This window comes from Zophobas morio, unplaced genomic scaffold (genome assembly GCF_036711695.1).
Source record: "Zophobas morio isolate AGI-343-1 ecotype UQ-CSIRO unplaced genomic scaffold, CSIRO_AGI_Zmor_V1 ptg000021l, whole genome shotgun sequence".
Classification (NCBI taxonomy): domain Eukaryota; kingdom Metazoa; phylum Arthropoda; class Insecta; order Coleoptera; family Tenebrionidae; genus Zophobas; species Zophobas morio.
In genome coordinates, this window is record NW_026972126.1 from 17,817,502 (window position 1) to 17,833,230 (window position 15,729).

The following is a 15,729-nucleotide window of genomic DNA, read 5'->3' on the forward strand; positions in this document are numbered from 1 at the left end:
AAACCGAATGCTCTGAAATCTTGCAGATGTTTTAAGGTCATAAAGAGCATAATAAATGTTTAGTCAAAATATATTTGCTTATCCCCTCCAAAAACTTGATGACGTCAGCTCGAAAGTTTGCCGAATAAATCATATCTAAAATGTACAAAATATGATGAGCCTGTACTTGTCATTTATCACTCCATTCATATTTTTTGGATTTGCATATACAGAGTGACTCAAAAAAATTAATGAATGCGTAAATATATTTTATTGATTTAATCAGGAACTACAAAACGGAATGCTCTGACATCTTGCAGATGTTTTAAGGTTATAAAGGGCATAATAAATGTTTAGTCAAAATATATTTGCTTATCCCCTCCAAAAACTTGATGACGTGAGCTCGAAAATTTGCCGAATAAATCATATCTAAAATGTACAAAATATGATCAGTCTGTACTTGTGATCTATCACTCCATTCATATTTTTTGGATTTGCATATACAGGGTGATTCAAGAAAATAAATGAAAGCGTAAATTTATTTTACTGATTTACTCAGGAACTACAAAACCGAATGCTTCGAAATCTTGAAGATATTTTAAAATTATCATAAGCATGGTAAATTTTTGATCAAAACGTATTTGGTCGTCCCCCCTAAAAAATTTATGACGTCACCACAAAATTTTGCTGAAAAAATCCTATCTAAAATGTACAGAATATGGTGAGTCTCTTCTTGTGATTTATCATTCCATTCAAATTTTTTCGATTTGCATATACAGGGTGACTCAAAAAAATTAATGAATGCGTAAATTTATTTTATTGATTTAATCAGGAACTACAAAACCGAATGCTTTGAAATCTTGCAGATGTTTTAAGGTTATAAAGAGCATAATAAATTTTTAGTCAAAATATATTTGGTTATCTTCTACAAAAAACTGATGACGTCAGCTCAAAAGTTTGCCGAATAAATCGTATCTAAAATGTACAAAATATGATGAGTTTGTACTTGTGATTTATCATTCCATTCATATTTTTTAGATTTTCTTAAGAGGTGGTTCAAAAAAATTAATGAAGTCAATCTATTTTATTGATTAAATTAAAGGCAACACTTATTATTAGTATTACATCCCAACCAACCCAATTTGGTAGACACAAAATTTGTTAAAGGAAAAACTCGGTTGAAACATAAGGGTAGCACGCTTATTTACATCGACTTTAACATTACAGACCTGCATTTGTTTTATGCGCTCACTTGGTTCCGCGAATGTGAAATAGACATGTTTATAATCAACCAATTGTGAATTTCACCGTCAAGAATTAAAATAAAACCCAATGTTTTATATAATAAGCGGAAGTCGAAGCAATAAAACCGATGGTCGTTTTGTTTACAGTTTCTCTGTTTGACTCTCACGTATGGTGTTACGCCTGTCATCTTAAATTAAGAATGTTTATACATCCACGATTTTCAGTTGCCTCTGATACGTATACGTGAGTAAATTGTTTCGTTATTTTATTGATTATTACAAATCAATATTCAAAACGACCCAACTCATTTTCCCGAAAATTTGAGAATATAATAATTTTATTCTTAGGGCCGGTTGCATAAACGCAAATCAAATTTAATCTCTGATTAACTCCATAGTAACGATTGTTATTATCATAGTTACAATTGTTCTTAATCAGAGATTAAATTTGATTTGCGTTTATGCAACCGGCCCTTAGTATTACACTGCATCTATCCCAACTGATATACGTGTCCTTGCAAAAATGTTGATGACGTCATCGCAATTTTTTTTAAATTCCCACTACAAAAATGTAATGAGAAAAAAAACGCAATAGGCATGCAGTCGTCAAGTTTCCGACAGCGAGGGAAGTACTGTCTAGACTCTTTAGACCAATTTTTCTATATTTAAATTTTCGATTTTTCGATTTTGACCTATTTCGGTTTCTCAATTTTTCGATTTTTCGACTTCTCGATTTTTCGACTCCTCGATTTTTTTGTCTTTTGATTTTTCGATTTCTCGATGTCTCAATGTTTGAATTTTACAATGTTTCGATTTTTCGATTTGTTGGTTTTTTGATTTTTTGCTTTTCGGTTTCTCGATTTTTCGATGTTTCGATTTTTGATTTATCCAATTTTTCAATTTTCTAATTTTTTAAATTCTCGACTTCTCGATTGTTTGATTTTTCAGTTTTTCGATTTTTTAATTTTAGATTTTCGAATTTTTATTTTTTTGATTTTTTAATGTTTGGATTTCTCCATTTTTCAGTTTTAAGATATTTTAACTTTTCAATGTTTTAAATTTTAGATTTTTCGATTTTTCAGTTCTTCAATATTTTTTTATTTTTCAAATTTTGACGTTTCTGAATTTTTAGTTTTCGGATTTCTCAGTTAATCTATTTTATTAGATTCCCATTTATCTACTTCCTAAAGTTTCGATTTTTCAGTTTTTCAGTTCTTCAATTTTTCGATTATTCAGGTTTTTGATTTTCCATTTTTTAGATTTTTTAAGTTTGCGATTTTTCGACTCTGCTTTTTTGACTTTTCTGTTTCTCAATTTTTTAATTTCCTAATTTTTTGATATTTCGTTCAATTTTGTGATTTTTCGGTTTTTCGATTTCTCAATTTTAACTTTTCAATTTTTAAATTATTAATTTTTTTCGCTTTCTCGAGTTTCCAGTTCTATAATTTAATTCTTCAAATTTTCGAATTTTTTAATATTTTGAGATCTCAATTTATTGAGATTCGGATTTTTTGATGTTTTGATTATTCAATCTCTCGCTTTATCAATTTTTCTATATTTAAGTTTCCGATTTTTCGATTTTGGCCTATTTCGGTTTTTCAATTTTCTAATTTTTTAAATTCTCGACTTCTCGATTGTTTGATTTTTCAGTGTTTCGACTTTTAAATTTTAGATTTTCGAATTTTTATTTTTTTGATTTTTTAATGTTTGGATTTCTCCATTTTTCAGTTTTAAGATATTTTAACTTTTCAATGTTTTAAATTTTAGATTTTTCGATTTTTCAGTTCTTCAATATTTTTTTATTTTTCAAATTTTGACGTTTCTGAATTTTTAGTTTTCAGATTTCTCAATTAATCTATTTTTTTAGATTCCCATTTATCTACTTCCTAAAGTTTCGATTTTTCAGTTTTTCAGTTCTTCAATTTTTCGATTATTCAGGTTTTTGATTTTCCATTTTTTAGATTTTTTAAGTTTGCGATTTTTCGACTCTGCTTTTTTGACTTTTCTGTTTCTCAATTTTTTAATTTCCTAATTTTTTGATATTTCGTTCAATTTTGTGATTTTTCGGTTTTTCGATTTCTCAATTTTAACTTTTCAATTTTTAAATTATTAATTTTTTTCGCTTTCTCGAGTTTCCAGTTCTATAATTTAATTCTTCAAATTTTCGAATTTTTTAATATTTTGAGATCTCAATTTATTGAGATTCGGATTTTTTGATGTTTTGATTATTCAATCTCTCGCTTTATCAATTTTTCTATATTTAAGTTTCCGATTTTTCGATTTTGGCCTATTTCGGTTTTTCAATTTTCTAATTTTTTAAATTCTCGACTTCTCGATTGTTTGATTTTTCAGTTTTTCGACTTTTAAATTTTAGATTTTCGAATTTTTATTTTTTTGATTTTTTAATGTTTGGATTTCTCCATTTTTCAGTTTTAAGATATTTTAACTTTTCAATGTTTTAAATTTTAGATTTTTCGATTTTTCAGTTCTTCAATATTTTTTTATTTTTCAAATTTTGACGTTTCTGAATTTTTAGTTTTCAGATTTCTCAATTAATCTATTTTTTTAGATTCCCATTTATCCACTTCCTAAAGTTTCGATTTTTCAGTTTTTCAGTTCTTCAATTTTTCGATTATTCAGGTTTTTGATTTTTCAATTTTTAGATTTTTTAAGTTTGCGATTTTTCGACTCTACTTTTTTGACTTTTCTGTTTCTCAATTTTTTAATTTCCTAATTTTTTGATATTTCGTTCAATTTTGTGATTTTTCGGTTTTTCGATTTCTCAATTTTAACTTTTCAATTTTTAAATTATTAATTTTTTTCGATTTTTTGAGTTTTCAGTTCTTCTATATTTCAATGTTTCAATTTTCGGAATTTTTAAATTTTCGATTGTCCATTTTTTTTTTAATTTTAGATTTTCCAATTTTTATTTTTTTGATTTTTTTGTTTCGATTTCTCGATTTTACAATTTTCCCATATTTGATATTTGATATTTTCCAGTAAAACTATTTTAGGCATTTTATTTTTAAATAATATCGCAATGATCTGTGAATCTGTCACAATGACAAATTATCTATGCTGACAAAATTAAAACATTTGTTTGCTTGATTAAAAAATTGGGTCTAATAATTCTGATCTAATAAATGAAGTAGAAAAGTGGCAACCCAGCTCAAAGCAAATGTCAATCAGACTACTGACAGACAAAAACTAAATCATCAAATCAGTTTATCCAACTTAAAGAAAAAATATCAAAGCCTACTTTACTATATAAAGATCATGAATGGAAATCTGACTGTAACTGTCAAACTGAACAAGGTCATGGCCTACTCTTTATTTTCATTTTCTCGTCTTCTTTTGCTATTTCTTTTACATTTGTGAAGTTACTGCTGGCCTTTGTGTCAGATTTGCGATGTCACACAAATAAAACCAATACAACACCTGTTAAAAGGGTTTATTTAACGTAATATAAAGAAATGTACACAACAGGAGACATCATCACAATAAACAAATGAGAATGTGTTGAAGAAATTCATAAGGCACAAATTTCCACGTTAAAATGAATTATATTATCCGTATGTATATGTATATCATCCATACATATACATATGATATATGTTAAACACTGACGATTAATACAATTACGTAAAAAGTAGGAAACGACCACTTAACAGCGCTCAAATACATAAGTACGCGACTCAAATAATCAAATCTTCTTAAAAATAAAATAAATTAGTACTAGCGCCTCTACCTTGAAGGGATTGTCACAGAAAAACGCAGCGTTAAGCGTCAAATGTGGAAGAAAAGCGGCTCACCCTACATACTTGTATACAAAATACTCTTTCATTAAAAAAATATACACTAACCTACGTAATTTGTACGCGGTAAACAGTCGCATGCAAACAAAATGGCAAACAGCATAATTAGAAAAACCGTAAAAATTTATTGATCCAAGAAGTAGGTTAAAAAACTATGAACTAGAAGCTACACTAACGTTACTAACGCTAGTCGTCCTACTACTCGGTCGCAAGTCGACGTCCTTCTTGAAGACGGCGTACCCGTGACTGACCAATTCTTGAGCAATATCCACGTCTTGTTCGTTGTTGACGTCGAACAAGTCCACCCCGGGCATGGGCGACCCCTCCCTCTTAGCCCGCGTCCGCTCCCGCACGCAGTACCCGTTGATCTTGGCCGACAGCTTCTTCCACTGCGCGACGTGGGTCCACTCCTCGAACTTGTCGACGGCATCTACAGACCACGACTCGCCGACGGGGTCTAGACGAATTATCATCAGTATCGTTTATCGCACACCGACGAAATACTCACCGATTCGGGCCAGAAAGCACTCGATGGCCTGGAAATGCAGCCGAAGGAAGTCTGTGCGAAGCTCGTAAAACTCCTCGACCGGCACCAGGTCGGTGTCGCCGTAGTCCACGTAGTAGAGTTCCGCCTGCGGTGGGTTCTCGTCGGTGATGCTGAGGACTTCGGCGCGGTACCATTTACCGTCGTACTGGAAAATGGCTGCGACGAGGTCGCCTTTGTTCACCTTTTCGACGACGTGGGAGTCGCGGTTTTCTTGTTTGCGGTAGTATTCGGTCATTTCTTCGACCAAGACGTCGAGTTCGGCGGCCTTGGGGCCGACGATTTGGAGCCAGAAGCGGGATGGGTCCACCATTGCGGAGACGTAGACCTCGAATTGGGCATCAGGTTGGCCTGGAAAGAAACATCACGTAAGCGGTGAAATTGGTGACGTCACGAGTCTGGTGGAAGGCAGCAGCGGAGCGCCAATTGAGAACTAACTTAATGTACGATATTTTAGTGTCACTATCACCTGGAAATTGCTTGTTAGATAATAATAGATCCATTAGATCATAATTGGCGCAAAACTACGTATCTACAACTTGACACAATTTCTAAATCAATTGAACCCATCTTGAATACTTTTTTGGAAAAATTTTGAAAATTGTACATATTTCACGGTTAATTGAACAGGCGATTGGCGGCGATTTCGAATTCATTATTAACGGAAAATTATCTACAATTTGACACTAATTTTCAATCGATCTAAACCATTTCAACCACTTTTTTTTTAATTTTGAAAATTATAGACTCACTTCCAACGTTTATTTGACTAGATGTGGTGACGAAACTTTCGGATTCTTAATTAGCAGAAGATTATCTACAATTTGACACCAATTTTCAGTCGATCGAAACCATTTTAACCACTTTTTTGGAAAAATTTTGAAAATTTTAGACTCACTTCACGTTTATTTGATAATACATATATCCAATACATATTATGACGATTTCAGATTCATATTCGGTGGAAAAGTATTTAAAACGTGACACCAATTCTTAGTCGATTGAACCCATTTTAACCTTTTTTATCGAAAAATTTTGAAAACTTTAAACTCATTTTTCACCTTTATTTGGCTTTATGCGGTAACGGAGATTTTGGGTTCTTAATTGGCAGAAGATAATCTAAAATTTGACACCAACTTTCAGTGGATCGAAACCATTTTCATCATTTTTTAGAGAAATTTTGAAAATTTTAAACGCATTTTTCATGCTTACTTGAATGAATGCAGTGACGGCGTTTTCGGATTTTCAATTAGCGGAAGTTTATCTACAATTTGACAGCAATTGTCAGTCGATTGAACACATTTTAATAATTTTTTTGGAAAAATTTTGAAAATTCTTGACGCACATTTCATGTTTATTTGAATGAATGCGGTTGCGGCGTTTTCGGATTCTTCATTAGCGGAAGATTATCTACAATTAAACACCAATTGTCAGTCCATTGAACCGGTTTTGACAACTTTTTTTGGAAAATTTTTGAAAATTTTAAGCACCTTTATTGAAACAGATACGATGACGGAGATTTCGGATTTGTAATTGGCAAAAGATTATCTACAATTTGAGATCAATTTCCGGGCGATGGAACACATTTTCACCATTTTTTTGAAAACATTTTGAAAATTTTAGACTCATTTTCCATATTTATTTAAACAGATGCGGCGACAGAAATTTCGGGTTCTTGGTTAGCAGAAGTTTATCTACAATTTGACACCAATTTTCACTCGATCGAAACCATTCGAATCATTTTTTTGGAACAATTTTGAAAATTTTAGACGCGCTTTTCATGTTTATTTGAATGAATGGGGTGACGGCGTTTTCGGATTCTTCATTAGCGGAAGATTACCTACAATTAAACACTAATTGTCAGTCGATTGAACCGATTTTGACCACTTTTTTTGGAAAAGTTTTGAAGATTTTAAGCTCACTTTTCACTTTTATTTAAACAGATACGATGACGGAGATTTCGGATTTGTAACTGGCGAAAGATTATCAACAATTTGAGATCAATTTCCGGGCGATCGAACACATTTTCACCATTTTTTTGAAAAAATTTTGAAAATTTTAGACTCATTTTCCACGTTTATTTAAATAGATGCGGCGACGGAAATTTAGGGTTCTTGGTTAGCAGAAGATTATCTACAATTTGACACCAATTTTCACACGATCGAAACCATTCTAATCATTTTTTTGGAAAAATTTTGAAAATTTTAGACACATTTTTCATGTATATTTGAATGGATGCAGTGACGGCGTTTTCGGATTCTTCATTTATCTTATCTACAATTAAACACCAATTGTCAGTTCTTTGAACCGATTTTGGTCACTTTTTTGGTAAAATTTTGAAAATTTTAAGCTCACTTTTCACCTTATTTAAACAGACACGATGACGGAGATTTCGGATTTGTAATTGGCAAAAGATTATCAACATTTTGACATCAATTTTTGGGCGATGGAACACATTTTCACCGTTTTCTTGAAAAAATTTTGAAAATTTTAGACTCATTTTCCACGTTTATTTAAACAGATGCGGCGACGGAAATTTCGGGTTCTTGGTTAGCAGAAGATTATCTAGAATTTGACACCAATTTTCCCTCGATCTAAACCATTCTAATTATTTTTTTGGGAAAATTTTGAAAATTTAGACACATTTTTAATGTATATTTGAATGGATGCAATGACGGCGTTTTCGAATTCTTAATTAGCAGAAGAGTATCTACAATTTGACAATTGTCAGTCGATTGAACCTACTTTAACAATTTTTTTGGAAAAATTTTGAACATTTTTTACTCACTTTTCACGTTTATTTAACCATATGCGATGACGGAGATTTCGGATTTGTAATTGGTAAAAGATCATCTACAATTCGACATCAATTTTCCGGCGATGGAACCCATTTTCAATTTTTTTTTTAATATGTATTTTAAATATGTTACTCATTTTTTCACATTTATTTGAATAGATATCGTGACGGTGATTTTGATTCGTAACAGCCAGCAAATTATGTACAATTTGACACCAATTTTCAAGCGATTGAACCCATTTTAACGTTTTTTCTTCGAAAAATTTTGAAAATTTCAAATTTATTTTTCACGTTTATTTGAATAGATTTCGCGATTGAAACCAATTTAACTATTTTTTTTTTAAATTGGAAAATCTTTACTGACTTCACATTTATTTGAACAGATGCCGTGACGCCGACTTCGAATTCATTATTAACGAAAGATTATCTACAATTTGACATTAATTTTCAATCGATCGAAACCATTTTAAGCATTTTTTTGAAAAAATTTTCAAAATTTTAGACCCACTTTTCTTGTTTATTTGAATATTTGCGATGACGGCGATTTCAAGTTCTTAAATAGCAAAAAATTATCAACAATTTGACACCAATGTTAAGTCGATCGAAACCATTTTAACCATATTTTTGTAAAAATTTTGAAAATTTTAAGACGCATTTTTCATGTTTATTTGAATTAATACAGTGACGGTGTTTTCGGATTCAAAATTGGCAGAAGATTATATACAACTTGGCAACAATTCTCAATCGGTTGAAGCTATTTTAAACCTTTTTTTTTTTCGAAAAATTTTGAAAATTTTAAACTCATTTTTCACATTTATTTGAACAGATGTTGTGACGGCGATTTCCTATTCGTTATTAGCGGTAGATTATCTACAATTATTTGATACCAATTCTCAGCAAATGAACACATTTTAATAATTCTTTTGTCGAAAAATGTTGAAAATTTTAAACTCACTTTTCACGTTTATTTGAACAGATGTTGTGACGGCGATTTCCGATTCGTTATTAGCGGTAGATTATCTACAATTTAATACCAATTGTCAGTCCATTGAACCGATTTTAACCACTTTTTTGGAAAATTTTGAAAATTTTGGGGTCTCTTTTCACGTTCATTTAAACAGATGCGATGACAGAGCTTTTGCAATTGTAATTAGCAAAACATCATCTACAATTTGACATGAATTTTCAGGCGATGGAACCCATTTTTAATATTTTTTTGAAAATATTTTAAAAAGTTAAGACTCATTTTTTCACATTTATTTGAATAGATATCGTGACGGTGATTTCGATTCGTAACAGCGAAAAGATTATGTACAATTTGACACCAATTCTCATCCGATTGAAACCAAATTAACCATTTTTTTTTTTTCAAAAAAGTTTGAAAAGCTTATACTGACTTCACATTTATTTGAACAGATGCCGTGACGCCGACTTCGAATTCATTATTAACGAAAGATTATCTACAATTTGACATTCATTTTCAATCGATCGAAACCATTTTAAGCATTTTTTTGAAAAAATTTTGAAAATTTTAGACCCACTTTTCTTGTTTATTTGAATATTTGCGATGACGGAGATTTCAAGTTCTTAGATAGCAGAAAATTATCAACAATTTGACACCAATGTTAAGTCGATCGAAATTATTTTAACCATATTTTTGGAAAAATTTTGAAAATTTTAATACGCATTTTTCATGTTTATTTGAATTAATACAGTGACGGTGTTTTCGGATTCTAAATTGGCAGAAGATTATATACAACTTGGCACCAATTCTCAATCGGTTGAAGCCATTCTAAACCTTTTTTTTTTTTCGAAAATTTTTGAAAATTGTAAACTCATTTTTCACATTTATTTAAATAGATGTTGTGACGTCGATTTCGGATTCGTTATTAGCGGTAGATTATCTACAATTTGACACCAATTTTCACTCGATCGAAACCATTCTAATCATTTTTTTGACAAAATTTTGAAAATTTAGACACATTTTTATTGTATATTTGAATGGATGCAATGACAGCGTTTTCGGATTCTTCATTAGCGGAAGATTATCTACAATTAAACACCAATTGTCAGTCCATTGAACCGATTTTGACCACTTTTTTGGAAAAATTTTGAAAATTTTAAGCTCACTTTTCACGTTTATTTAAACAGATACGATGGCGTAGATTGCGGATTTGTAATTGGCAAAAGATTATCTACAATTTGACATCAATTTTCGGGCGATGGCACACATATTCACCATTTTTTTGAAAAAATTTTGAAAATTTTAGACTCATTTTCCATCTTTGTTTAAATAGATGCGGCGACGGAAATTTCGGGTTCTTGGTTAGCAGAAGATTATCTACAATTTGACACCAATTTTCACTCGATCGAAACCATTCTAATAATTTTTTTGGAAAAATTTTGAAAATTTTACACTAATTTTTCACGCTTATTTAACAAGATATCGTGACGGTGATTTCGATTCGTAATTGCCAGTAGATTATATACAATTTGACATCAATTTTCGGGCGATGGAACCCATTTTCACAATTTTTTTTTAATTTTGAAAATTTTAGACTCACTTTCCACGTTTATTTACGGTGACCGTAATTTCAGGTTCTTAATTAGCAGCAGATTATCTACAATTTGGCACCAATTTTCAGTCGATCGAAACCATTTTAATCTTTTTTTTTGGAAAATTTTTGAAAATTTTACACGAATTTTTCATGTTTATTTGAATAATGGATGCAATGAGGGCGTTTTCGAATTCTTAATTGGCGGAAGAGTATCTATATTTGACAACAATTGTCAGTCGATTGAACCCACTTTAACAAAGTTTGAAAATTTTATACTGACTTCACATTTATTTGAACAGATCCCGTGACGGCGACTTCGAATTCATTGTTAACGGAAGATTATCTATAATTTGATACAAATTCCCAGTCGATTGAACTCATTTCAACTAATTTTTTGGAAAAATTTAGGAAATTTTAGGCTCACTTTTCACCTTTATTTGAATATACGCGGTAACGGAGATTTTGGGTTCATAATTGCCAGAAGATAATCTACAATTTGACACCAATTTTCAGTGGATTGAAACCATTTTCATCATTTTTCTGGAAAAATTTTAAAAATTTTAGACGCATTTTTCTTGTTTATTTGAATAGGCGCAGTGTCGGCGTTTTCGGATTCTCAATTAGCGGAAGATTATCTACAATTTGACACAATTGTCAGTCGACTGAACACATTAAAACCATTTTTTTGGAAAATTTTGAAAATTGTTGGCTCACTTTTTAGGTTTATTTAAAGAGATGCTATGAGGGAGATGTCGGATTTGTAATTAGCAAAAGATTATCTACAATTTAACATGAATTTTCAAACGATTGGAACCCTTTTCCACCAAATTTTTTTTTTTATTATAAAAATCTTAGACCCACTTTTCACGTTTATTTAAATAGCTGCGGTGACGGCGAAATCGGATTCGTAATTAGGAGAAGATTATCTTCAATTTGACACCAATTCCCAGTCGATTGAGCCCATTTTAACCATTTTCTTGTAAAATTTTGAAAATTTTAGATTCAGCTTTTGCATTTCTTTGAATGGATGCGGTGACGGAGATTTCGGATTCTTAATTAGCGAAAGACTATCTACAATTTGATATCAATTCTCGGTTGATCGAATCCATTTCAACCATTTTTTTGAAAAAAAATTGAAAATTTACATTGACTTCTTACGTTTATTTGAATATTTGCAGTGACGGAGATTTCAAGTTCTTGAATAGCAGAAAATTATCAACAATTTGACACCAATTTTCAGTTGATTCAATCCATCTTCAACATTTTTTTGGAAAAATTTTGAAAATTGTAAACTCATTTTTCACGTTTATTTGAACAAATGTCATGGCGGAGTTTGCGGATTCCTCATTGGCAGAAGATTATGTACAACTTGACACCAATTCTCAGTCGATTGAAGCCGTTTTAACCTTTTTTTTTTCGAAAAATTTTGAAAATTTTAAACTCACTTTTCACATTTGTTTGAACAGATCTCTTGAGGGCGATTTCGAATTCGTAATTAGGTAGATTATCTACAATTTGGTAACAATTCTCAGCAAATTAACCCATTTTAATCTTTTTTTTTTTCGAAAAATTTTGAAAATGTTAAACTCACTTTTTCACGTTTATCTGAACAGATGTCGTGACGCTGATTTCAGATTCGCCATTGCTAAAAAAATATTAACATCTTAACACAATTCTCAATTTTTTTTTTTTTGAAAAATTTTGTAAATTGTAAACTCAGTTCACGTTTATTTCAGGATAATAATAGATCAATAGATGTGAAGGCGATTTCAGATTCACAATTGATGGAAAATTATCTACAGCTTGACACCGATTTTCAGTTGATTTAAGCCATTTTAACCTTTTTTTTTTTCGGAAAATTTTGAAAATTTTAAACTCACTTTTCACATTTGTTTGAACAGATCTCTTGAGGGCGATTTCGAATTCGTTATTAGGTAGATTATTATCAACAAGTTGGTATCAATTCTCAGCAAATTACCCAAACTTGACACCAATTCACAGTCGATTGAATCCATTTCAATTTTTTTTTTCGAAAAATTTTGGAAATTTGATACTCACTTTGCACATTTATTTCAACAGATGTCGTAATGGCGATTTCGAATTCGTTATTAGCGGTAGATTATCTACAATTTGATACCATTTCTTAGCAATTAAACCCATTTTAATTATTTTTTTGGAAAATTTTGGAAATTTTAAACTCACTTTTTACGTTTTATTTGAACAGGTGATTTTAGATTCGTAATTGGTAGAAAATTATCTACATCTGACGCCAAGTCTCATTTTCTTCAGTTAACTGAACCAATTTCAACCTTTTTTTTTTTGGAAAAAATTTGTAAATTATAAACCCGCTACACGTTAATTTGGTAATAATAATAGATCCAATAGATGTGATGGAGATTTCACTGTACCCATTTTAACCATTTTTTGGAAAATTGTTGAAAATTTCACACTTATTTTTCGCGTATAAAACACCCAACATAGAAATGAAGTCACTACGAAAATAAAAAGGATAAAATGATGACCATTTCCGCTACAATTTATATTTTAGATTAATTAAATAATTGGATCAATACAGATTCATTTCATGTTTTCTTGGCGTTTCAAAAACCATAGAACACAAAAGTGCAATTTTTCTGTTTCCTTCTGTTTAGTTTCAGGCCAGCAATTTCCAAAACTCTAAATTTTCTATTCATCCCCTGTAAAGAAGTGACGACGTCATCTCAAAATGTCACGTAAATAAACTGATTATAGTACAAAAAAAAAACTCTAATAAATCAATACAAAAGGATCACATTCCAGTAAAATGAACGTGTCGGGTGACGTACATGTGCATACAACACTGTAACCACAGCCCGATAATTAATTTACTCAGAAAAATCAATAACAAAACTATTATGTAATCGCCGCTTTTCTTTGTCACGGTTTATTTTTAAACCCAAACACGCAATCTCATTTATTTATTATTTACAATTAGTCTTCAGAACGTAAACCCTGTCTGAATTTTTAACACCACGAAACTAACAATAACTTAAACAAATCTGACGAAAACGCACACCAATGAATCAATTTTGCAATATTTACAATACAATTAACAACTGCAAAAACACCACGCATTCATACAAAACTTTTTCTTAAAAAAAAAAAAAAAACGGGTAAGTAACCGCTCAGTCAAACCTGCGCAAAAAAACAAACACTGACCAAATATTTACATAGGGACTGAAATTCCCGCCAGGTTTATTCACGCTCTTATCCGGTCTGATTCCTTATCAGTAAGACCTCTCCACCTCAATTCCGTCGCCTCCATTATATAATAAAGTGCGCAAACACCGAAAATGCAAGCGAACCGACTTTTCCGCCTAATCGCAAGACTGCGACCCAATGGACAACGGTCATTCGCCAGCGATGTTCTCCCAAAGTCGACAATGAACGACATCCCGAGCCCCCAAGGCAGCTGGCAGGCCAACTACGACAAAAACCAGCAAAAACACAACAGAGACCTCATCCTCGGAATTATATCGCTAACTGCGACTCTGGCGTTCGGACAATACATGGGATTCCACGAGTTTTACGGAGACGTTCCTGCCGAGCCTTTGAAAATCGACACTTACAAGGTGGAGGAATAAGTACTTGTAATTGTTTTTAGTAAATAAAGTATTACCTGGTACCGGAGATATTCTTTCGACTTTGGGGCTCCCGATCGACTTGGGGCTGTCGCCGGATTTCGGAGGCAGTCGCGGCTCGCGTTTGGCCAAAGTAGCTTCGATTTGCTCTTGGGATCGCTGGTATTTTTCAACCACTTTGTCTAACAGAGATTTAGCTACAGAAATCTGCTCCTGGGTGCCTGCAATAACCCTTTTAGTGACAGTCATTGATAGCCCCCACTCACCTTTGATTGTTAGTCGTTTCAAGGGGCTCGACCTGTCGCTGTCCGCCGACACTTTCGCCCCCGACGTGGAGCAAATCTCCGTGATTTTGTCCCTCAACATCTCGATGCACGGCAGCGGTATGAAAATGTCCTCCGACACCACCGGCGGCTGGTTTCTAACGAACTCTAGAATCAAATTCTCGGCGATGTGGCAAGCCTCGATTGTCCCCCTCACAATACAATGAACCCCGAACGCGTCTTGGTAGTCCTGGAAAATGATTTTGGTGTTCGACTGCTCCTCCATTTGCTGGAGGGTCCTGCCACCCGGTCCCAACAGCGGTATCACCATGTCTCTAGGAATGGGGACCCTCAACATTTTGAAGTTCGATGCTTTGTTGATAGTGTCGCTGTAATCGTCATCTTCGTCTTTTTTCAAAAAAAGGTAGAGCAAGTAGCCGGAAATGCCACACACGGACAGCCCCAACACCACGGTGACGCTCTTCGCAATCACCCTGAAACCCCAGCGGTTTTTTGGTCAAAAAAAAAAAATAAAAAGTTGGGTTATAGGTTACATCATTTACACAGCAGATGTCACACTTACTTCATCGCAATTACCGAATAGTCGTGCGTTATAAAATTGCCGTTTCTGGTTTATAAATAAATTCTATTTTTAAAAAGCAGCTAACCTCTTCTCGGACACATTTGATCTCTCAGAAAGTGACAGCGGTTGTGCGCTTGCGCACATCCCGCGGTCGGTAAAAAAGGGATCTGGGTGTCACAAATGTCACAAATTCAAATGTTTTTGAAAAATGATGGTGCCGAAAGTGTAATTTTTTGCCCATTAAGGCCGTCACTCCAGTGTTCCACAGTTTTATCGGTGAGTGGGTTTTTACTAGTTTTAGTTAGTTTAAGCTCGTCGCAAAAAAA

The 15,729-nt window shown here is 32.3% G+C and overlaps 2 protein-coding genes and 1 long non-coding RNA gene across 4 annotated transcripts in view; 2 read left to right on the forward strand and 1 right to left on the reverse strand.

Moving 5' to 3' along the window:
• Positions 1-4,659: 4,659 nt before the first annotated feature.
• Positions 4,660-15,513, reverse strand: LOC135132011 (tudor and KH domain-containing protein homolog). 2 transcript variants are annotated; one of them, XM_064059923.1, is made up of 5 exons: positions 15,404-15,513; positions 14,824-15,314; positions 14,596-14,778; positions 5,547-5,933; positions 4,660-5,495 (listed from the first exon to the last, which is right to left on the reverse strand). In XM_064059923.1, exons 1-5 carry the CDS (start codon positions 15,406-15,408, stop codon positions 5,191-5,193), a joined length of 1,371 nt encoding a protein of 456 aa, XP_063915993.1. In that variant the 5' UTR covers positions 15,409-15,513; the 3' UTR covers positions 4,660-5,190. The 2 variants fall into 2 exon arrangements, with proteins under 2 accessions (XP_063915993.1, XP_063915994.1); XM_064059924.1 differs by having other exon boundaries at positions 15,375-15,510.
• On the forward strand, positions 13,919-14,314 carry LOC135132013 (uncharacterized). The gene is made up of 2 exons (XR_010280964.1): positions 13,919-14,089; positions 14,151-14,314. It is a non-coding gene; the product is annotated as an uncharacterized LOC135132013 (long non-coding RNA).
• A 22-nt stretch (positions 15,514-15,535) lies between the features above and the next one.
• Positions 15,536-15,729, forward strand: part of LOC135131748 (cyclin-dependent kinase-like 4) — a gene marked incomplete at its 3' end in the record, with an annotated part of 69,396 nt that continues 69,202 nt past the window's right edge. The window contains exon 1 of the mRNA XM_064059596.1: positions 15,536-15,679. The remainder of the gene's footprint in view (positions 15,680-15,729) is intronic.